Below are 22933 nucleotides of genomic sequence, written 5' to 3' on the forward strand. Positions count from 1 at the left end.
TTGTTATGCTTGAGCTCATAGTTGCAGCCACTGTGTCAATCCACCTCGTTGAGGGTCTTCCTCTTTTCCACTGACCCTGTACTCTGCCAAGCATGATGTCCTTCTCCAGGGACTGATTCCTCCTGACAACATGTCCAAAGTATGTAAGACGCAGTCTCGCCATCCTTGCTACTAAGGAGCATTCTGGTTGTACTTCTTCTAAGACAGATTTGTTCGTTCTTTTGGCTGTCCGTGGTATATTCAATATTCTTCGCCAGCACCACAATTCAACGGCTTCAATTCTTCTTCGGTCTTCCTTATTCATTGTCCAGCTTTCACATGCATATGATGTGATTGAAAATACCATGGCCTGGGTCAGGCGCCCCTTAGTCTTCAGGGTGACATCTTTGTTCTTCAACACTTTAAAGAGGTCCTTTGCAGCAGATCTACCCAATGCAATGCATCTTTTGATTTCTTGGCTGCTGCTTCCATGGATGTTGATTGTGGATCCAAGTAAAATGAAATCCTTGACAACTTCAATCTTTTCTCCATTTATCATGATCTTGCTCGTTGGTCTAGTTGTGAGGATTTTTGTTTCCTTTATGTTGAGGTGTAATCCATACTGAAGGCTGTGGTCTTTGATCTTCATTAGTAAGTGCTTCAAGTCTTCTTCACTTTCAGCAAGCAAGATTGTGTCATCTGCATAATGCGGGTTGTTAATGAGTCTTCCTCCAATCCTGATGCCCCTTTCTTCTGCATATAGTCCAGCTTCTCGGATTATTTGCTCAGCATATAGATTGAGTAGGTATGGTGAAAGGATACAACCCTGACACACACCTTTCCTGACTTTAAACCAATCAGTATCCTCTTGTATGTATAGACCACATTTTATCTATCCATTCTTTAGCTGAGGGACATTTGGGTTGTTTCTACTTTTTGGCTATAATGAATAATACTGCTATGAGCATTCACGTACAAGTTTCTGTGTGGACATACGTTTTGACTTCTCTTGGGTACACACCCAAGAGCAGAATTGCTGGGTCATATGGTAACTCTATGTGTAATCATTTCAAGAACTGCCAGACTGTCTTCTACCGCAGCTGCACCATTTTATGTTCCCATCAGCCATGGGCGAGGGCTCCAATATCTGCTGTGTACAAACACTTTGAGGCATGGAGTGAAGGCATTTGGGAGCAAGCAGGGCAGCCATCACCAGGGAGTGGGGCCCTCAGGCTGGCAAACACTGGAGTCAGACAACTGGTGTTCGGGCTTGATTCGTGTCCCCCCAAATTTATGCTTTAGTCCTAACCCCTGTCCGTGTGAACGTGACCTTGTTTGGAAATAGGACCTTTGACGATGTTATCGGTTAGGTTAACATGAGGTCACACTGGAGGAGGGTGGGTCCTAACCCAATCTGTTGTTGTTTCTAGGTGCTTTGAAGTTGGCTCCCGATTCATGGTGACCCTAAAGCCCCCGGTTCATGGTGACCCTAAAACCCCGGATTCATGGTGAGCCTATGCCCAACGGAACAAAACGCTGCCCAGTCCTGTGCTGTCCCCATGATCTGCTGCGGGTTGGGCCGTTGTGACTCAGAGGGTTTTCACTGGCTGATTTTCAGAAGTACGTAGATCTCCAGGCCTTTCTTCCTAGTCTCTCTTGTTCTGGAATCCAATCTGAGTGGTGTACTATAAAAGAGAAGAGGCACAAAGACACACACAGAGGGAAGATGGCCAAGCAGTTATAGAGTTGTGCTGCAGCTGCAAGCCAAGGAATGCCTGCGGCTACCAGAAGCCGGGAGAGGTAAGAAAGGATCCTCCCCCAGAGTGTTTGGAGAGAACGTGGCCCTGCTGACACCCTGAATTCTGAGTTCTGGCCTCCAGAACTGTAAGGGAGTGCATTTCTGTTGTTTCAAGCCACCCAGCTTGTGGTCTTTTGTTACAGCAGCTCTAGGAAACCGATACAGACAGGTCTGAGTCCTGGCTCCCACACGTTAGGATGTGTGACCCCGGACAGTTATCTCACCTTGCTGAGTCTCTTCATCTGTCCCATGGCGCTACTCAAGGCACCTCCCTCCAGGAGTCATGGCAGGTGTCAGCGAGATGATGTGTGCCGAGCGCCAAGCCCATACCTGCCTGCACCTGCCCATGCCTGGTAAATGTGGGCCCTCCTTATTCCCGGATGGAGGAGTTACTGAAAAAATGTTAGTCGCCTTCTGCTGGCGAGTCTCTTGATGGTGGGATAACTGTATCATTAACCTCATCTTCACACTGTGCCACCGGCCCAGGCATGGGGCACGAGGGTGCAGGAGGCCTTCTCCACAGGGCTCACACCTGGCCTGAGACCCTACAGGCCACAGGAATGGACACAGCACAAGAGGGCATATGTCAAGGTTTACTGAGGGGCCACTGGGGAGGGTGGACTCCACGGACAAAGCGTTAGTCGGGCAGGCTTCTCGGGAGCAGGGATGAGGGTGGGCATGACCCTGGCTTCTAGGGAAGGGAAGGGCGTGGAAGGCGGGGAGGAGGGTCCCAGTCACCTATCACTGCACAGAGACGGAGATCGTTGCTGCCTGGCGATGCTGGGGAGATGAAGTGCAAGAGTGCAACAAAGGGCTCTCAAGGGACCTGAGAGCGTGGGAGGTGCTCAGGGTTATTCTTGAAGGGTTTGCCGAAGGTATGTGTGTGTGTGAGTGAGTGTGCACATGTGTGCGAGAGCATATGTGAGCATGTGAATGTGCAAACATGTGTAAGTGGCTAGCGTGTGCATGAGCTGTGAATATGAGTGTGTGTGAGGATGCAAGTGTGTGGGATTGTGGGTGTGTGTTAGTGTGATTGTGTGTGAGTTTGGTGAGTGTGCATGTGAGAGAATGTGTAAGTGTGCTAGTGTGAGTGCGTATGAGCATGTGTGTGAGTGTATGTGTGAGTATGTTTAAGTGTGTGGGCACGTGTGTGAGTGTGAGCATATGTGTGTGCGTGTGTGCTAGTGTGTGTGATCATATGAGTGTGTGTTAGAGTAAATGTGTGTAAGTTTGTGTGAGTGTGCATGTGAGTGTAAGAGTGTGTGAGTGTGCTTGTGTGTGTGTGTGGCGGGTTGTGTGCATGGCGTTTCACAAAGATTAACCTGGCAGTGCTACGTAAAGAGTCCGGAGGGGAAAAGCCTCACCCATCAGGAGCCAGATGGCAGGGGAAGTGGGCAGGCAGAAGCCACCGCCTTTAGTGCTCATTGGCAAAGCAGCAGTGACCGAAGTAGCTCTTGGCCTTTGTGTGGCTCTGTGGCATGGTATCTCTCCAAGTGCCCACTCAGAGGAGGCAGAGACTGAGGCAGAGCAAGTCAGTGGTTCTCAGTGTGGGTGCGACTGTACCCAAAAGAACCAGTTCTCGGCGGGGTAGGACCCTCCTGGACCTGTGAGTCTCAGAGACTGGCTGTCCTCACCCAGCATGTCTTTGGGAGAACCGGTTAAACTGTGGGCCACCACTCTGCCCCCCACTCCGACTGCTGTCAGTGCCTCTGGCTCTCGCCATTGGCTTTGGGGTGCAGTGGCACTCAGACCCTCTCAGGCCCCTCTAACCTCCTGACCACTTGTCATCAATCCCACGGCCCAGATGGACCTCAAGCTTCAGCAGGTTTGGGCAGCCGCAGTCTCAGGAAGAACTCAGACGCTGCCTCAAGGAAATATCATCTGGCTGAGTGATGGGCTGCCCTTCGGAAAGTTATCTTAATCCCCGGTTTCCTTTTCTTCTCCTCCTAGCTCCCCTCCTGCTCCTGAAACAAATCCCGGAATACAACAAAACCAAAGAGATTTTTGGAGCCGGAAGCATCCCGGGTCTCACAGACTTTCTATTGTGATCAAATAGGTTCATATCCTGACAGAAAACCATTCTCACAGCCTTACGCAACACAGCTTGGCTGGGGAGCCCTCCTTGTCTCGTGAGAACTGTCACGGAAAGGGACGTTATTGCGCCAGTTTACATGGACACCTTAGACACACCATCCGGGCTTAGCCTAACCAATGAGTGATTTCAGATTACCTGGGTGACAAACGTCGGAAAGGAGGACGGAAAACACAAACTCCTCTCGGCAGTCTCCTTGATGGAGATAGCCAGATTTTCCAAGTTCATACTGGAGACTCTTGCCTCACACAGGATTCTGCGGCACTGCCGGGTGGGTTCAAAGCGCCAACCTTTTGGTTAGTAGTCGAGTGTAAACCATTTTTGCCACCCAGGGAGCAAAGGGGACGGTTGGGTTTTGAATAGTAATGTTCATTTGGAAAGATCCCCAATTTGGAGTGAGATCTGCAATTGCACGTGAGTGTGTTGGACAGGCTAGGCTAGATTACGGCGAGGGAACAAGCGGCCCCGTCTCAGTGGCTTATGGCAACACAGGCTTGCTTCCCTGTCATGGCGCGGGCCCCAGTTGTGCTGACTTAGGCTCTACTCTGTGCCCTCTTCGCTCCAAGACCCAGGCTGCCAGGGAGCCTCTATCTGGAAGATCACTCTTCTTGTGGAAGAGAAAACGGGGACATGGGAAGCCACACCCTGGCTCTCAGTGCAGCTGCCAAGAACTGCCCTCACTTCCTCTCTCATTTCTTTGGCCAAGGCGAGTCACATGGCCACCCCTGAGTTCAACATGGCCGAGCAGAGAGTCTTCCTGTTGGGAAGTGGGCACAAGGAAGGAAACCAGGACGTCTGGTGAAGCCAAGCTCCGGACCTTCACACAGGGGCCCTCTGTGCTTTGCTCAGGACCATTTTGCCACGAGGACAAATGAAAGGAGCCTCGGAGTCCTGGCTTCCTGGATAGTTGCAGTGTTTGTGGTCTCGGGCAATAAATACATCCCAGTTCTTGAAGTCTCAGTTTGCTCATCTTGGAAATGAAGCCAAAACTCCCAGCCCTGCCTTCCTCACAGGCCCATGTCCTTAGTGAAATAGGGACGAGGGAAGTGCTTTGTCAGCTCTCACGTGCTTTGCAAATATATATTGGGTTGTTATTGTTGTGGTCATTGTTATTAATAGCCCAGGAAGTGCGTTCATCACCGACTAAAAGAAACGTAAAACGACATTCAGTGGGAATGTGTGTGCAGTGTGGTATGTGTGTATGTGTGTGTGTGTATGTGTGGGGTGTGTATGTGTGTGGTGTGTGTATATGTGTACCTGTGGTGTGTGTATGTGTATATGTGTGGGGGTATGTGTGTATGCGTGCGGTGTGTGTATATGTGTATGTATGGGGTGTGTGTGTATGTGTGGTGGTGCGTATATAAGTGTGTGTATATGTGTGTATATATCTGTGGTGTGGTGTGTGTGTATGTGTGTATATGTGTGTATGTGTGTGGTGTGTATGTGTGTGTGTGGTATGTGTGTATGCTGTGTGGTGTATGTGTATCTATGGTACAGTGTGTGTGGGTATATGTGTGTATGGTGTGGTGTGTGTGTGCACGCACTGGTCTACATTTGCCCAGGTCCTCATCCACCTTCTCTGAGCCCCTGCAGCCGTATCTGCAGCACAGCCCTCAGCTGACTGGACCGGTGCTGATCACCTCACTGGCGTGGCAAATCCAGAGGGTGCTGGGCCATTCAGATTCCCTTTCTTGAACTAGTGGACTGTAGGCTGGACTTATTTATGGGTGGTGTTGATGCAGAGGCTGAGGGTGCCTTTCAGGGACAGCCATCATGGGGCAGACCTGTGCAGAGCTGAGGAAGCCAGTGAGCAGGGAGAAAGAGATGAAGAAGCCGGGCCTAGAGGTTGGTGGCCTCCGAGGGAGAAGTGACCCCAGTCGCTGTGGCTCTCAGTGGTGTTCTAGCTTGCTCTCCGTAAGGCAGCCTATGGCCAGCGTATGGCTTCCTTCCTTTGCCTGAGCTAGCCCAGGTGGCTTCCCGTTCCTGATAACTGACCAAGCCCTGACCATGAGAACTACCCACTGGTGACAATGGTGACTCCCAGGAGGCACTGGACACAAACTCCTCAGGTGGCTGTGAGAATATGGTGTTTGTGGGTGACAGGTGGTTCTCTCATGGCACTTGTTTGGTGACAATGGGGCACCTTCTTGTGGCTCAAGGCTCAATCCAATTCTGAAAGTCATCTTCTGTGTCTCAGTCTCCTGGGGCCACCATAACAAAACAGCGCAAGGTGGGTGGCCTTAAAGAACAGAAATTTATTTCCTCACAGTCTGGAGGTTAGAAGTCCAAATCAGGGTATCGGCCACGTTGACTCCTCCTGGGGCTTTGAGAGAGGAACCGGCCCACGCCTCTCCCGCCTACGCCTCTCTCGCAGCTTCTGGCGGCGGCCGGCGGTCCTTGGCGTCCTTTGCCGCTTGTAGGTGCAGCTGCCTCCGGTGTCACGTGGTGTCTGTCTTCCCCCGTGTGTGACTCTGTTTCCATGCCTGTTCTTGGCTTTTATGAGACGCCACTTGGGAGAGATTAGGGTTATGACCTGCCCTAGCCTGCTACGACTTCACTAATTTAACCGATAACATCTGCAAAGAAAGACCCTATTCCACACAAGGCTATGCTCACCAGTGCAGGGGTTAGGACTTCAGCAGACTTTCTGGGAGATGCAGTTCAACCCGTAACACTCAGGTGTGGGTCCTTTTCTGAGGAACATTCTTATTTACTCTTCAAAAAAAAAAAAAAAAAAAATCACTTTGCGTGTAGTACATTAAAACGCAACAAAACAAAAGAAACCAATTCTCATCAAGTTGATTTCAAGTCATGGCAACCCCACGTGGGTCAGAGCAGAACTGTGTTCCACAGGGTTTTCAATGGCTGCGATCTTTTGGAAATAGATTACCAGGTCTTCTTCCAAGGTGCCTCTGAGTGGATTTGAACCACCAACCTTTCAGTTAGTAGCCGAGTGCTTAACTGTTTGCGCCACTGTGGGACTCTTTGTGTGTACATGGCAGGCCCTCAAATGTGTCCCCCAAATCCTCAGCATCCATCGTCCGCCTCCCTTTTTCATTTAAAAACTAAGAGAGAGGGAGAGAGAGAGAATTGAGGCTATCATGCTTGGGAAGCTGCCGACGTTTCCTCCCCGCCAGCTCGGTGCATTTCCTTCATCTCTTTTTTTCTTTTTTTTAGTACTGTTAGGTCATCTTCTTTTTAATTTCTGGGAAAATATTTTGAGTATTTCCAAAGCACCTTGACATTCATTCCACGTGAGAGTAATGGCCCAGTCTCTTCCTCCCGGTTCCTCTCAAAATTCCTGCTGGTTTCTTCTCTTGCAAAGCAAATGCCCTTCCCCCTGCTGCCCTCGCCCCCCTCTCCGTGGAGAAAGAAAAGGTCCCATGCTCTCGCTGGGGTCTTTAGGCGACCCAAATACATCACCGCAGCCTAAGACGGCTCCCTTGCTTGCTGGGAGGAGGCCCAGCCGCCTTCAAAGGTGCCTCCTCGAAAGCCAAGGCAAACTTCTGCCTACTGACTCTTTCAAAGAGCCTCCCTCCGTGGGGGGAGCCGTGAATGCCGTCTGGGTTCATTGATTAAAAAAAAAAAAAAAAAGGTCTTGTTTTTAGGGCCGCTGAATATATTAATGGGTTGTCCCAGAGGACAGTTCGTATTTGCAAAGGGGTACAGTTCCCTCTCACCTCCCTGTGGCCTGACAAAATAAAATGATGTCCAGGTTCAGACACCCTTCCCGGGCACCTTCCGGGACACGCTTCATCTAGTTTGGAGCTCGGCAGCAAGTCCAGCAAGATACCAGTTTCCCTGAAACCCCAAAGAGTGAAGCCGAAATTGTTAATATTCCTCTCTTTGGCCCCACGTCCCGTATTCTAATGTCTGAACTCAGTCATTCAGACGTGAGGGAGGCCCATATGTTTCCCCCGCTAGGCAGCAGCTTGCCCTTCCTGCATAATTAGGTGGGGTCTCGGCTGAAATGTTCATAAAAACAATTCTGCAAACACTTGCTTAGGGAGACCCTACTCATATATATACACGGCACATGTAAGTATTTTTAACCCCACGTTCAAAGCCTGGGTCACTTTGTCTTTCCTTGTCCAGGGACGCCGAGGCCGAGGTGAGAAAAACTCGGGGAGGTTATTAAGAATTCTGACAAGGTAGGCTGAATAAATTGTGTTTTCTTTGTGAGTCTTAATCCGGTGTTGTACTGGCTTCTTGGACATGGCTAATTTATTTGGAATTTCATTCTCTTCCTGACAGCGCCCTTGACTAGCTGTTTGATCACCCCGAGCAAAGTTACATACCAGCTTTCAACTGTTGGAAGTAGAGCGGTGTAATTTTTCTCCAGTGCATTCTCCCGGGTCGGGCTTTATCCCAGCAGCAGAACATTTCAAATAGCTGGGGCCATCCCTTGTTCTCGAGAGAGACCGGCCGAGGAGGGGGCTCGCTCGACGAGGAAGCCCTTCACTTTTCTCCACTTGTCCCACTGTTTGGGATTTTAATCTGCTTTTGTGGCGAGAGAAGAAAGAAAATTAATTTTCGTCCGTCTGGGAGTAAGGGCAGTTGAGTAGAAAGGCAGTTTGCAAGCACGTTCTGTTCATTCCAGCGGTCTGTGCTGGCTGGGCTGGATTTTTTTTTTTTTTAAATCTTGTGGGAAATAATATGTAAGAAAACAGCTGACATTTCCACAGTCTTCACATATCCATCTCAGTGACATCAATTATGTTCATCATATCGTCCAACCGTCACCCTGAAAACCAGCTGCCGAGTCCAGCTCACGGCAACCCCACGCGTGTCCGAGTAGAACTGTGCTCCACAGGGTTTTCGATGGCTGATTTTTCACAAGTAGATTGCCAGGCCTTTCTTCTGAGATACAGGGTCTCTAACAACCACTCTTACCTGTTTCCAAATTACAGCATCATTTTTAACAGGAGCTCCATGTTCTCTAAGCATTGAATCTTCCTTTCTCCTCCCTCCTCCCCTTGGTAACCACTAGTAAACTCTGGTCTTCGTACACTTGCCTATTTTAGATATTTCATCTAACCGGGGTCATACAGTATTTATCCTTTCGTGGCTGACTTATCTCACTCAGCATGGTTATTTCAAGGCTCATCCACGCCACAGCATGTATCAGGACTTCATTTCTCTTTGTGGTTGAGTAGTATCCCATTGGAGAGGGCTCATAAAAAAGACAGGAAAGAAAGAAAAGACCAAAATGGATGTCAGAAGAGACTCTGAAACTTGCTCTTGAATATCGAGTAGCTAAAGCAAGAAGAAAAAATGATGACGTAAAAGAGCTGAACAGAAGATTTCAAAGGGCGGTTGGAGAGGACAAAGTATTATAATGAAATGTACAAAGACCTGGAGACAGAAAACCAAAAGGGAAGAACACTCTCAGCGTTTCTCAAGCTGAAAGAACTGAAGAAAAAATTCAAGCCTTGAGTTGCAATAGTGAAGGATTCTATGGGGAAAATATTAAATGACACAGAAAGCATCCAAAGAAGATGAAGGAATACACAGAGTCTCTATACCAGAAAGAATTGGTCAACGTTCAACCATCTCAGGAAGTAGTATACAATCAAGAACTGATGGTATTGAAGGAAGAAGTCCTAGCTTCACTGAAGACATAGGCAAAAAGCAAGGCTCCAGGAATTGATGTAATACTGACTGAGATGTTTCTACGAGTGGACATGGTACTAGAAGCGCTCACTCGTCTATGCCAAGAAATTTAGAAGATACCTACCTGGCCAAGGACTGGAAGAGATCCATATTTGTGCCCATTCCGAAGAAAGGCGATCCAATAGAATGAGTGTCTTAGGCTAGGTTCTCTAGAAAAACAAAACCAGAAAAAATATATATAGAAAGAGATTTATATCAAGGAAATGGCTCATGTGATTGTAGAGGCTGGAATGTCCCAAGTCCTTGGGTCAGGCTGGAGGCTTCTCCTGATTCACGTAGCCATAGGGGCTGGCGAACCCAAGATTGGCTTGTCAGACAACAGGAATCTTGCTCTCAGGCTGTGAAAACCGATGAAGCCCAAGATCAGCAGGCAAGACGGTAGGTAAGGTGCTAACTCAAGTCGGAGGAACCAGAGGTCAGGTGACAGGAGCCAGCTGCAGGATCCACAGGGAGCAAAAGCCAGCGAACCTCGGCAGAGAGTCCACCTACTTTGGATGCAGGCCACACCCCCCAGTGAAATTCCCTTTCAACTGATTGGCCACTCACAGCAGATCCCATCATGGAGGTGATCACACTGTATCAAATTTCATCATGGAAGTGATCACATCATACGACTGCCAAACTACATCATAACTGACAAACAGCTGAGAATCATTGCCCAACCAAGTTGACACACAACCTTAATGATCACAATGAAATTATCGAACAATATCATTAATATCACACACAGGTAAAAGTTTGCTGGAAATCATTCAAAAACGGTTGCAGCAGGACATTAACAGAGAACTGCCAGAAATTCAAGCTGGATTCAGAAGAGGACGTGGACCAGGGATACTATTGCTGATGTCAGGTGGATGTTGGCTGAAGGCAGAGAACACCAGAAAGATATTTACCTGTGTTTTATTGACTATGCAAAGGCATTTAACTGTGTGGATCATAATGAATTATGGATAACACTGCAAAGAATGGGAATTCCAGAACACTTAATTGTGCTCATGAGGAACCTGTACATAGATCAAGGGACAGTTGTTAGAACAGAACAAGGGGATACTGTGTGGTTTAAAGTCAGGACAGGTGTGTCAGGGCTGTGTCCTTTCACCATACCTATTCAATCTGTATGCTGAGCAAACAATCTGAGAAACTTGACTATATGAACAAGAATGGGGCATCAGGCCTGGAGGAAGACTCGTTAACAACCTGCGATATGCAGGCGACTCAATCTTGCTTGCTGAAAGTGAAGAAGACTTGAAGCACTTACTGAAGAAGATCAAAGAACACAGCCTTCAGCAGCGATTATACCTCAACATAAAAAACAAAACAAAAAACAAAAATCCTCACAACTGGACCAATAAGTGACATCGTGATAAACAGAGAAAAGATTAAAGTTGTCAAGGATTTCATTTTACCTGGATCCACAATCAACAGCCATGGAAGCAAACAAACAACAACAAAAAAACCCCTGCCCTCGAATCGATTCCAACTCGTAGTGACCCTATAGGACAGAGTAGAGCTGCCCTGTAGAGTTTCCAAGGAGCACCTGGTGGATTTGAACTGCCGACCTCTTGGTTAACAGCCGTAGCGCTTAATCACGACGCCACCAGGGTTTCTGCCATGGAAGTAGCAGTCAAGAAATCAAAGGACACATTGCATTGGGCAAATCGGCTGTAAAAGACCTCTTTAGAGTGTTAAAAAGCAAAGACGTCACTTTGAGGACTAAGTTGTGCCTGGCCCAAGCAATGGTATTTTGAATCGTCTCGTATGCATGCGAAAGCTGGACAATGCATAAGAAAGACTGAAGAAGAATTGATGCCTTTTAGTTATGGTCTTGGCAAAGAATATTAAATATACCATGGACTGCCAGAAGAATGAACAAATCTGACTTGGAGGAAGTACAATCAGAATTTTCCTTAGAAGCAAGGACGGCCAGACTTCATCTCACATACTTTGGACATGTTATCAGGAGGGACCAGTCCATGGAAAAGGACATCATTCTTCGTAAAGTAGAGGGTCAATGAAAGACAGAAAGACCCTCGAGGAGATGGACTAACATAGTGGCTGCAACAACGGACTCAAATATAGCAACAACTGTGAGGATGGTGCGGGACCAGGCAGTGTTTTGTTCTGTTGTATGTGGGGTCGCTGTGAGTTGGAACCAACTCAACTCTAGCTAACAACACAGTATTCTGTTGTGTGTATACACCACATTTTGTTTATCCATTCATCTGTTGATGGACATTTAGGCTGTCTGCGGCTTTGAGATGCAATATGCTCAGGGGCAGAGATAGGGTCGGCTGCCAGCCTTCAGAGGGTGCTAACCGCAAAGCCTCCACTGTCTGCAGGGTCTTGGGCTGTGTCGTGGCAGAGACAGGAGCTGACGTCATGCTCTCCTAACACACACTTCTGCAATTTCGGCAGTGTTTGGCTCCCCACCACCCTTTTTTAATGACAAGCATGTCTTACTTGCTTTTGCAACTTGAAACATAAGAAGGATTTTCGGTAAGACCCCACTGCTTCTGAGAACGTCTCAGTATTAGCATAGTTGTAGCTGGTGGTCTTACAATTTTGGCAGAATCAGGTCTAATTCAAAGATGTGCTTCCTCTAATTTGATCTCTCATCCCTGGCCCATGCAATGAATTCTTTGTTGTTGTTGCTGCCTTCGAGTCAGTGCCCCACTCACGGTGACCCCACGCACAGCAGAACGAAACAGTGCCCAGTCCTGCACCATCCCCATGATGTTTCAGACTGGACTGTTGTGATCCGTGGGGGTTTTCACGGGACGATTTTCGGAAGTAGATCACCTGGACTTTCTCCCTAGTCCGCCTTTACCTGGAAGCTCTGCTGAAACCCGTTCAGCTTCATAGCAACATGAAAGCCTCTCGGGACAGATGGGTGGCGGCTGTGGATGAAGCGCCTTGGCTGGGAATCAAACCTGGGTCTCTGTCACGGATTGCAAAAGTTCCACCACTGAACCACCGCTGCCTCCACAGTGAATTCTTACCGAGTGCCTGCTAGGTACCAGGAGCTAGCCTGAGCTCTGGGGGATTAGGTGAGAGCTTACATTCTAGAAATATAGAAGTCCATAAAAGATTCCAGATGATGTCAGTGCTATGATGTAAGTAAAAAGCAAAGCCAAGATGATCGAGGCCCCCTGGGTGAATGACCGAGAGCCCCTGGGTGGCAGAGCTGCACTTGGGCCACTGGGTCCGGGGTGCAGATCCTGCGTTTGAGGCAGGGCAGTTTACTTGCTCCTTGTGACACCTCAGCGGGGCTTTTCCCTCTGCAAGGCACTCTTATGCCAGCCTTGCTTGCACAAGAAGGGGAGGGAAGTCTATTATCCTGTTTTACAGATGAAGAAGCTGAGGCCCAGAGCGCGGCAGTGACACTTTGATGGAGACCCAGCTTGGCAATGGCTCATCAGTGGCAACTGGAATGGAGTCCTTGAGGGTCCTTCCTGGGGCTGTCACCCATCATGTCCTGGGGGGGACCGGGCTTTTTCCCCGCATGGCCTTGAGCTGCTTTTGCCTCCCCCACCCTTCTCCGTGGATCTCACCTGTGGAAAGATTTCACTCACGGTTATTGAATTGTTGTTAGGTGCCGTCGAGTTGGTCCTGATTCATAGCGACCCTGTGCACAACAGAACAAAACTCTGCCCCGTCCTGCGCCATCCTCACCATTGTTGTTATGCTTGAGCCCATTGTTGCAGCCACTGTGTCAATACATCTCGTTGAGCGTCTTCCTCTTTTTGCTGACCCTGTACTTTACCAAGCACGATGTCCTTCTCCAGGGACTAGTCCCCCCATAACATGTCCAAAGTGTGTGAGATGTGGTCTTGCCATCCTCGCTTCTAAGGACCATTCTGGTGGTACTTCTTCCAAGACAGATTTGTTCATCCATTGGATATATTCAGTATTCTTCACCAACGCCACAATTCAAAGGCTTCAATTCTTCTTTATTCGTTGTCCAGCTCCTGCATGCATTTGAGGTGACTGAAAACACCATGACTTGGGTCAGGCACACCTTAGTCTTCATGGCGACATTTTTGCTTTTTAACACTTTAAAGAGGTCTTTTACAGCCAATTTGCCCAAAGCAGTGTATCATTTGATTTCTTGGCTGCCGCTTCCATGGGCGTTGATTGTGGATCCAGGTGTGGGTCCAACCTGTCCCCCGTGGATGGCCCTACTGGAATCTGAAATATCAGTGGCATAGCTCCCAGCATCACAGCCTCACGCAAGCCACATATGACAGATGAGTGATGAATAAGTTGAATTATGTCCCCCAAAAGATATGCTGAAGTCCTGAGCCGTACATCTGTGAATGTGACCTTGTTTAGTAAATACGGCCTATCTTTGAAGATATTATCAGTTAAGCCACACCAGAGTAGAAACCAAAAAACCAAACCCAGTGCCGTTGAGTCAATTCTGACTCATAGCGACCGTATAGGACAGAGTAGAACTGCCCCATAGACTTCCAAGGAGCACCTGGTGGATTCAAACTTCTGACCCTCTGGTTAGCAGCCATAGCACTTAACCACTAAGCCACCAGGGTTTCTACCAGAGTAGGGTTTACCAGAGTGGGGTGCGTCCTGATCCCACATGAGTGGTGTCTCATAAAAGGCAAGAAAAGATATGAAGGCAGGGCCACAGAGGGGGTAGACAGATGCTCTGTGAAGATACGTCTCCAAGCCAAGGAATGCCAAGAGACTCCTGGGGCTGTCAGAATCTGAGAGACACAAGGAAGGATCTTCTCCTAGAGCCGAGAGAGAGCTTAGTCCTGCCAATGCCGTGAAGTCGGACTTGTAGCTCCCAGAACTGTGACAGAAAGAATGTGAGTGCTTTAAACCTTCTACTCTGTGATATTTTGTTAGGAGACTGTCTTAGTCATCTAGTGTGGCTATACCAGAAATACCACAGGTGGATGGCTTTAACGGAAAGAAATTTATTCTCTCACAGTCTAGTAGGCTACAAGTGCAAATTCAGGGTGTCGGCTCCAGCGGAAGGCTTTCTCTCTGTGTTAGCTCTGGAGGAAGGTCCTTGTCATCAATCTTCCTCTGGACTAGGAGCTTCTCCGTGCAGGAACCCTGGGTCTAAAGGATGTGCTCCGCTCCTGGCACTACTTTCGCAGTGGTATGAGGTCCCCACTCTCTGCTTGGTTCCCTTTCCTTTTATCTCTTGTAAGATAAAAGGTGGTGCAGGCCACACCCCAGGGAAACTCCCTGTGCACTGGATCAGGGATGTGACCTGAGCAAGGGTGTTACAGTCCACCCTAGTCCTCTGTAATCGCAGGCAGAAATCATGATTTATAACACATAGGAAAATCACAAAATGGAGGACAACCACACAATACTGGGAATCATGCCTAACCAAATTGACACATATTTTGGGGGGGACACAATTCAATCCATGACGGGGCGGGGGGGAACAAACATTCCAGAAATTGCTGATAGAGGTGCTCACCATCCTTGACAGGTGATTGAGGACAAGGGTGCACCTGGGAGAAACGGGGTGGGGTGAGGGGTGGGAAAAACCAAACTGGTTGCCGTCGAGTTGATTCCAACTCATAGTGACTCTGTAGGACGACAGAGTAGAACCGCCCCATATGGTTTCCAAGGCTCTAATTTTTACGGAAGCTGACTGCCACATCTTCCTCCCACGGGGTGGCTGGGTTCCAACTGCCGACCTTTCAGTTAGCGGCCCAGTGTTTGTTGATTTTGACTCATGGCAGAATCATGCGTTATAGCGTGCAACTGCTCCATGAGGGGTTTCTCGGCTGTACTCTTTATGGAAGCAGGTCACCAGGCCTTTCTTCTGTGGGACTCCTGGGTGGGTTCTGTCAACTTTTAAGTTAGTTGTTGTTGTTAGTTGCCATCGAGTTGATTCCTACTCATGGCGACCCCATGTGTTACAGAGGAGTACTGCTCCACAAGATTTTTTTTGACTGCGGTCTTTATGGAAGCAGATTGCCAGGCCTTTCTACCTTGGTGCCACTGGGCGGGTTCGAACCTCCAGTCTTTCGGTTAGCAGTCGAGCGTAAACTGTTTACGCCACCCCGGGGCGCATAGACACTGGTGAGAGGATCTGAGGAGGCAGATGGGGCACTGACCGTGTCCCCAGATGCGCCATCGCTGCTGCTGAGAGGGTGACTGGGGAGTTTCCTCCCGTGAAGTAGCGTACACTGGAACACTGACTTCACGGGTGACGTGGGCCCCGCATGAGCCAATGCAGGTGAGTGATGGCGTGTTGGCTGTGCTTTAGTTAACCCTTGATTATGTCTTCCATGTAGGCAATGGTCACCTCGCCCCCCTAGGTCCCCCAAGTACAGGTTCCACATAGATCCTTCTCAGGAGACGTCGGCCCTGGGAGTTGCCGCAGCTCCTTCCTCTTCTGAAGGGCGCGCTGACCTCCATCTTTGCTGACTCATGGAGCTCGGGGTCGTCCAGGTGAGCAGGGGCCTGCTGCCATGACCCTGGATCATCTCACGTGCGTGTACACCACATGAGCGGGGCTGTTGACTTTGCGTGTCTGATTGTGCGCTTGGCAAACACAGAGGGTTTTGTCAAGGCCACCTTGTTCCCACCTGGCCAGGTGGAGCACTGCGGGCTGTGAGGGTGAGGACGGCTCTGGCCTGATTGGAGCTGGTGGCTCGGGCTCCCCAAGACGCCCCAACCTGGAGATGTCGACCTCTCAGGTGAGTGAATGCCCCTTAGGAATCAGCCTGTTTCTCTCTCCAGGGCTCCTTGTCGCTTCCTCCCTTGAGACCCCTGCCCCCTGTACAGGTGGTTTCTCTTGGAAACGACTGAGGGATTTTTGCAACTTTCCGGAAGCCCTGCTGAGTAATCACTGCTTTGTGAGAGGCTTTATTTGATTGCTGACTTTTTGATGGGCTCCTAATATCTACATCCTCACATACGTTTGAAGTGGTCTTCCAATCTCTGTGTGTGGAAAATATGCTCTGGGCAAAACGTGGTCTGAGAATCACGCCAGCAGATGGAGTGGGTGACTTGGCCCGGCCCATCTCGGGGACAGAGCTGACGTGTGCAGCACGGAAAGACATTGCCATCCGGAGCCAAGCAGAGCACAGTGCGTTTTTGAGGTGGCATGTGTCAGCTTAGGTGACGTGTACGTTCCCAAGGTGAGGGCTCGAAGGTGTGATGCAGAAGAGAGCTTGGCGTCGCCCAGCACATGGTGAATGCATGACGCGCGCTCGCTGTGGTCATTACCGTGAAGACGACAAGCCGGCACCGTCATCACCCACCACGTCTCACTTCATGGGGCCAACCCCTTGCATTTATTCCTTACAACGAACCTGCTGGGAAAGCTGGCCACTTTGTAGATAAGGCGTATGTGTGCATGAATCTATGTGGTATACGGACATGTGTGCAAGCATGTGTCCATGTGCACGTCCTGCATGAGTGTGTACCTGTGTGAATGCCTGTGTATATGTGCATGTTTGCCCATGTACATATGTGTGCATATCTATGTCTGTGTTGCACATGTGTGCATGCATGTGTTTGCTTATGTTCACGTGTGTGTGTGCATATGTGCTTGTACACACAAGTGTGAGGGTGCAGAGGAGGGTGGGCACATGCTGTCATCTAACAAATGGTGTGGGGGCGCTTCTCTGGGCATCATCTTTGTCGTCTTTTTCTGGGAGTGCTCCCACACCAGGCACTTGCTAGGCATGGACGAGATAAACACCCTCCCTATCTTGGTCCTCAGGATGGCCCCAGTAAAGAATCCGAGGCCCAGAGAGGTTGCACAACCTGCCAAGGCCACACAGCCAGGACAGGTGGGACCTCGCTTCAGGCTTAGGCAGCTGTGAGGGTGTGATGGGACCCTGTGGAGTGCTCTGCCCGAGCTTGGGTCCGGGGCTCTCATCCAAGGCCTCTGCCGGGGCTGGGAGGCGGGCAGGGGGCTGGCCCCTTCTAGGGTGCCTGTCCTCCCTGGGTTCAGGTTCTTCCTGGTGAGCACTGAGCTGTCCGTCGGCCAGGTCAGCGCTGCCCATTGCTCCCGGGTGCATCCCGGGTCGCCTCTGGGCTCTGGGCTGACTGGTGGTGCCCCCTCTTTCCCTTTTCTTTTGCACAGCCCCCCGCCCACCAGGCCTGCTGCTGCTGCCCAGCCTGTGGAGGCTGCTTGGACAGCGCCGGCCTCCAGAAGTGATAGCTAATTGGGGAGAGAAAGAGCCCGATTGTCTGCCGGGCCGGAAGAGACGGCGCAGGCTGCTGAAAGAGCCCTGGAGAAGGTGGCCAGCTTCGCCCAGCAGCTGCCGGCCGGAGGTGTCGGGGATTACGTCAGCGCTGGCGGGCAGGAGGAGCCGGGAGAGGCGGCCGGCCCGCAGCCTCGCGTCCCCCCGCTGCCACAATGCGGCCATTGTCGCCCCGAGAGCCGTTCATCTGGATGAATAGTCCACAGGCCTCTCGACCGAGGGGCTGTTAGCCGTCCCCGGCCTGTCCCCTCACATGCCAGGGGTCCCTGGATTGCAGTCTGGCTGGGCTGCTGGGTGGCTGGGGGCACCTCGGGGTCCACCCCTCTAAGTTCGTGGGGGCCTTGCAGGCCACAGGCTGGACTGAGTTCTGGGTTCCCAGGCTGCCAGCTACACGCCCCCTGTCTTGGGCATGGCCTCGGGGTTTGGGGGCAGTGCGGGCCCTGACCCTCTCATACTCCTGCTGGTGGCTATCTTGTTGGCTCGCTTCCTCCTGTGGTCCTGCCTTGGGGCCTTCATTGACTACAGACTGGCCCGGCAGCTCCCACGCAAGCCCAAGGAGGACTAGGGCCACCGGGGAGGGATGAGAGGGCTAGCCCCAGGGCCCGGCCTGCCCGAGGTGGGAGGTCCTGCCTGGGTCTCGGCCTGCAGGGATGGGGTGAGTGTGAAGCCAGTGGTCTTTGATTCCCATCCCTGAGACAGCTACCCGTAGGCACAGAGAGGCCTGGTTGGAACACACTTACCCAGACTGACCAGGGGTGCCCAGTGGGGGTGGCCACCCACGTGTGGGGACAGAGGGACCCCACTGCCTCTCAGTCCCCCAGCTTCTGGGGTCTCCTGTTGGAGTGACCCTGAGGATCGGTCTTGCCTCCCATTCTTTATAAATACATTCTTGGGAATCGCAAAGAGGGGCCGCAAAGAGGGGCCGGGGGAGCCATACAGGCTGGGCAGAGGGGCCTCAGGGATATAGGAGCCCTGCTGCCCAAAGCTATACCTGCCTCCTCTAGTCTCTGTCATCACTGCAAATGTCCTCCCTCCCCAGGGGCCAGAGAGCAAGTGCAGACAGCTGCCTGGTCCCTAGGGCAAATCCCTAGGTAGAGTCCAAAGATAGCCTTGGGAGACCCAAATTCCAGTCCGGCTGATCCTGAGAAAACTCTACCTGCCTGAACCTTAGTTTCCCATCTGTAAAATGGGCACAATACTCCCTCCCTCAGAAGGTTATGATGAGGGTCAAATACGGTGGGCTGGGAGAGCTCCCTGAGATCTGCAAACTGTTGGACACGAGGGAGAAGCCAAGACACCCAGGCCCTTGTGCTCCACAGGGTGTTTAAGTGTGCATCAGGGACATGCTAGAGAAGAGGGACAGGGCTGGACAGGGCAGCAAACTTGATCTGGGTCCAGGAACCCAGCCACCTCCCCATCGCATTAGCTGAGATTCACTCCCTGAGTGAATGAGCAGGTCTATACTAGGACAGTGGTTCTCGCCTTGGCCGCAGGTGCGAATCACCTGGGGAGATTTAAGCAAATATGATGTCCAAGCCCCACCCCAGACCCACTGTGTCATAGTCCCTGCTGGGCGGAGGGAAGGCCCAGGGCATCTGTATATCCTAGGACCCTCTAAGAGATGCTGAGCCACAGCCAGGGCTGGTACCTCTGTGTGGAACCACTAGATGGAAGCAATGCTTGGGGACATCTCCAAAGGGAGACATGGACCGAGACAAAAAGTCCCCGGAAGGCCACTGCAAGGGCATGAGCAGCACCTTTCTCTTTGGAACAAACATGGAAGAGGTGGATGGCTCAGGGCACCCGAGACAAGTCACCCAGACATGAACCTTGCAAAGAGTTGGCGACCCTGGTGAATTCCCCGAAGAGTTGGCGCGTCAATCAGAAGTAGAGTCTTAGGTGGCCGTTGTTGTTGCTAGGTTCCATCAAGCGGGCTCTGACTCATGGCGACCCCTGTACGACAGAACAAAATGTTGCCCTGTCCTGAGTCGTCTTCATGACCGTTGGCATGTTTGAGTCCATTGTGGCAGCTAGTACGTCAATCCATCTCACGGAGGGCTTCCCTCATTTTTGCTGACTGTCCACTTTGCCAACCATGACGTCCTTTCCTAGCCATACGTGGCCATTAGGGAGCTGGGGTCGCTGACCCATGCAAGTAGACACTTGGCGGTGGGCACTGGGGACATCTTAGCCAGGGCCACGCGTTTGCAGCATCTGTGGCTGAATGGGCCACAGGCGGGAGCCAGGACGCAGCTGGTGCTGTGTTTGTGGCACCCAGTGAACTCAGCTATGCCGAGAAGGCCTTATTTTGCTCCCACAGGAGCTGCTGTGTTCCAGGGAAGAAGGGAGGGCAGGAACCAGGGACCTGGTCAACGGAAGCAGCTGACAGCAGGAGGTGGAACTGTACCTCTCCTGGACCGCTGGAGAGAGAGGTTTTGATGGGGTAGGGTCCAGGGGACTATTGAAGGTGGTTCGGATAAGCGTTCCTTCTTATTAATGACAGCTTAGGAAGTCTGTCCAGGGCAGGGTCACCGTGCCTGTTGCGATTTTCTAGGGCTGTTGGAACAGCTCTTCTCTGAGCCATTGTTTTATTCCAGGGCCAGACAGCAGGCAAGAGTCAGGCCCCCTGTGTCAAGGACAATGGCCATGGTGTCGGCAAGGGGGCCTGTCGGGACACTCTCGCCGGATCGTAAGGTTGGGTAGGGAGGGACCATTCACATTGCTCTTTAAGGAAGACGTCCAACCGTCTTTAAAATGATTGCGTGTGATTTTGTCGCTCTCTTTAAGGAAGGAAAATCACACTTGTTGTCATAATGTGTCCTGATCAAGGTCGGGCAGTCAACCATTCCCATTTGCCCGGGACTTCCCTGGTTTTAAAACTCAAAGTCCCAGGTCCTAGGAAACCCCTTAGTCCTGGCAAACCAGGTCACCAACTTTTGGTTGGCAGTTGCGTGCCTAACCACTTGTACCACCTGGCCTATGTCAGGAAGCAATTGTATTCAGCTGCAAGTAACCAACAAGTAGGCAGTGATTTAAAAGAGAGATAGTTTCTTCTCCTTTCCTTTTTCTTCTCCACGTAGCAAGAAGCCTGATGTTTGGCACTCCAAGGTTGTGGTATGAAAATTCCATGACATTACCAAGGACTCAGACCCCTATGCATTTCTATTCTGCCCTCCTAGCGTGTAGCATTGGTCTTGATGGTCACAAGAAGGGTACTGCTACTCCAAGCATCTTGCATGAGTTCCAGGCAGGAAGAGAAAGGAAAAAGTGATAGAGAGGGGGTGGTGTCTATGTTAGGAAAGCAAAGATTTCCCAGTAGCCCTCAGTTTTATGTCTTATAGACCAGAACTGTGTCACATGGCCACGCCTAGATGCTGAGGAGGCTGAAGAACGATGTTTGTTAGTTGGGCTTCTTGCCACCCTGAATAACGTCAGGCTTCTGTTACAAAGGAAGAGGGGCAAAATAGATATCGAATAGGCAAATAGAAGTCTCCACTACCGGCCCATTGGCCATTTTTTGCAATCACGATTTTTATCTTGGCCACTATTTTGGGTATTTGGGAGACTGTCTTTTGTGGCATCCTACATGCTGTTTTTGCCCTCGTCTGCCCTTCAGGAGTAGCAGCCATGCTAAACATTCTTCCACAGCCCCACCTGGAGTCAGGCTTCCCAAGGCCTCCCATGGCTCCTTGGGGCCTCTTAGAATTTGTTCCAGTAAGAACATGTAAAACCAAGACCGACATTTCGCATCTTAGAAACCCACAGGGATACCCCTCTGCTCAGATGGTAGTAACAGATACAGGCTTTAGCACATGGAAGGGAGACAGTGAATAACCTGTTGCCATCAAGTTGATTCCAATTCATGGTGACCCCACATGTATCAGAGTAGATCTGTGCTCTGTAGGGTTTTCAATGGCTGGCTTTACAGAAGTAGATTGTCAGGCCTTTCTTCTGAGGTTCCTCTGGGTGGACCCAAGCCTCCAACCTTTTGGTTAGCAGCTGAGCACATTCACTGTTTGCACCACTCAGGGACTCCAGAGAGTGAATAGTGGATACATAGAGTGAGTGGAACATAGAGGCTTGTGATGGCCAGCAGATGGCTACTTGGATGGGTAGATGAGGTCACGAAGTCAGCAAGCACTCACTGAGAGCTTATCATGCAGGAGGCACCATGAATACAATGTTGAATAAGACAAGGTGCCTGCCCTCAGGTAGCTTGCGGTCTGGGAGGTAAGAGTAGCAGGCAGAGAGATCTGGAAACAGATATTAGGCACATGTGGTTACTGAGCACTGAAAATGGAGCCAGTGCAAATTGAGATATGCTGTATATGTAGAATAGATGCCTGATTTTGAAGACTTGGTAGAGAAAAAGAATGCCAAATCTCTCACTAATTATTTTGTATTGATCATGCACTGAAATTATAATATTTTGGGCACGTTGAGTTAAATAAAATATATTATTAAATCACTTTCACCTACTTCTTTTGGTTGTTTTAATGTGGCTACTAGAAAATTTAAAATTACTCATGTCGCTTGCATTATTTTTATATTGGACAGTGCCGTGCTGGATCTTCATATGTGGTAAAAGTGCTCTGGAGGGTGAATGCACAGGGTGCTATGGGAACACAGAAGAGAGTTTCCCAGAGGAGGGTTCTTAGGTGGTAATGTAACTGCTGCATACCAGAACATGTGAGATGCAGCTAAAGCAATTCTAAAGGAAAAGTCATAGCCTTACATTGCGTATTGAATTGTGTCCCCTGCAAAAATGTGTGTCAGCTTGGCTAGTCCATGATTCCCAGCATTGTGTGATTGTCCATCATTTTGTCACCTGATATGATTTTCCTATGTGTTGTAAACCCTGATCTCTATGATGTTAATGAGGTGAGATTAGTGAAGTTATATGTTAATGAGGCTGGACTCAATCTACAAGATCAGGTTGTGTCTTAAGTCAATCTCTTTTGAGATATAAAAGAGACAAGCAAGCAGAGAGACAAGGGGACCTCATAGCACCAAGAAAGCGGGACCTGGAGCAGAGCCTGTCCTTTGGACCGGTCATTCCTGCACTGAGACGATCCTAGACCAGGGGAAGATTGATGACAAGGCTTCCTTCAGAGTTGACAGAGAGAGAGAGAGAGAGAGCCTTCTGAGCCTTCCACTGGAGCTGACACACTGAATACGGACTTGTAG

The 22933-nt window shown here is 50.1% G+C and overlaps 2 protein-coding genes across 2 annotated transcripts; both read left to right on the forward strand.

The window, feature by feature from the left end:
• Positions 1-15759: 15759 nt before the first annotated feature.
• LOC126080692 (uncharacterized) lies at positions 15760-17945 on the forward strand. Its single transcript, XM_049891871.1, has 5 exons — positions 15760-15765; positions 15874-15980; positions 16126-16228; positions 17260-17329; positions 17626-17945. The coding sequence occupies exons 1-5, from the start codon at positions 15760-15762 to the stop codon at positions 17943-17945; spliced, it is 606 nt and encodes a 201-aa protein (XP_049747828.1).
• Positions 17731-22173, forward strand: SMIM38 (small integral membrane protein 38). The gene has a single exon (XM_049892739.1). The coding sequence runs from the start codon at positions 18156-18158 to the stop codon at positions 18309-18311; it is 156 nt and encodes a 51-aa protein (XP_049748696.1). The 5' UTR covers positions 17731-18155; the 3' UTR covers positions 18312-22173.
• The last annotated feature ends 760 nt before the right edge of the window (positions 22174-22933 follow it).

The sequence above is a fragment of the Elephas maximus genome, chromosome 7 (genome assembly GCF_024166365.1).
Source record: "Elephas maximus indicus isolate mEleMax1 chromosome 7, mEleMax1 primary haplotype, whole genome shotgun sequence".
In the NCBI taxonomy this organism is placed as follows: domain Eukaryota; kingdom Metazoa; phylum Chordata; class Mammalia; order Proboscidea; family Elephantidae; genus Elephas; species Elephas maximus.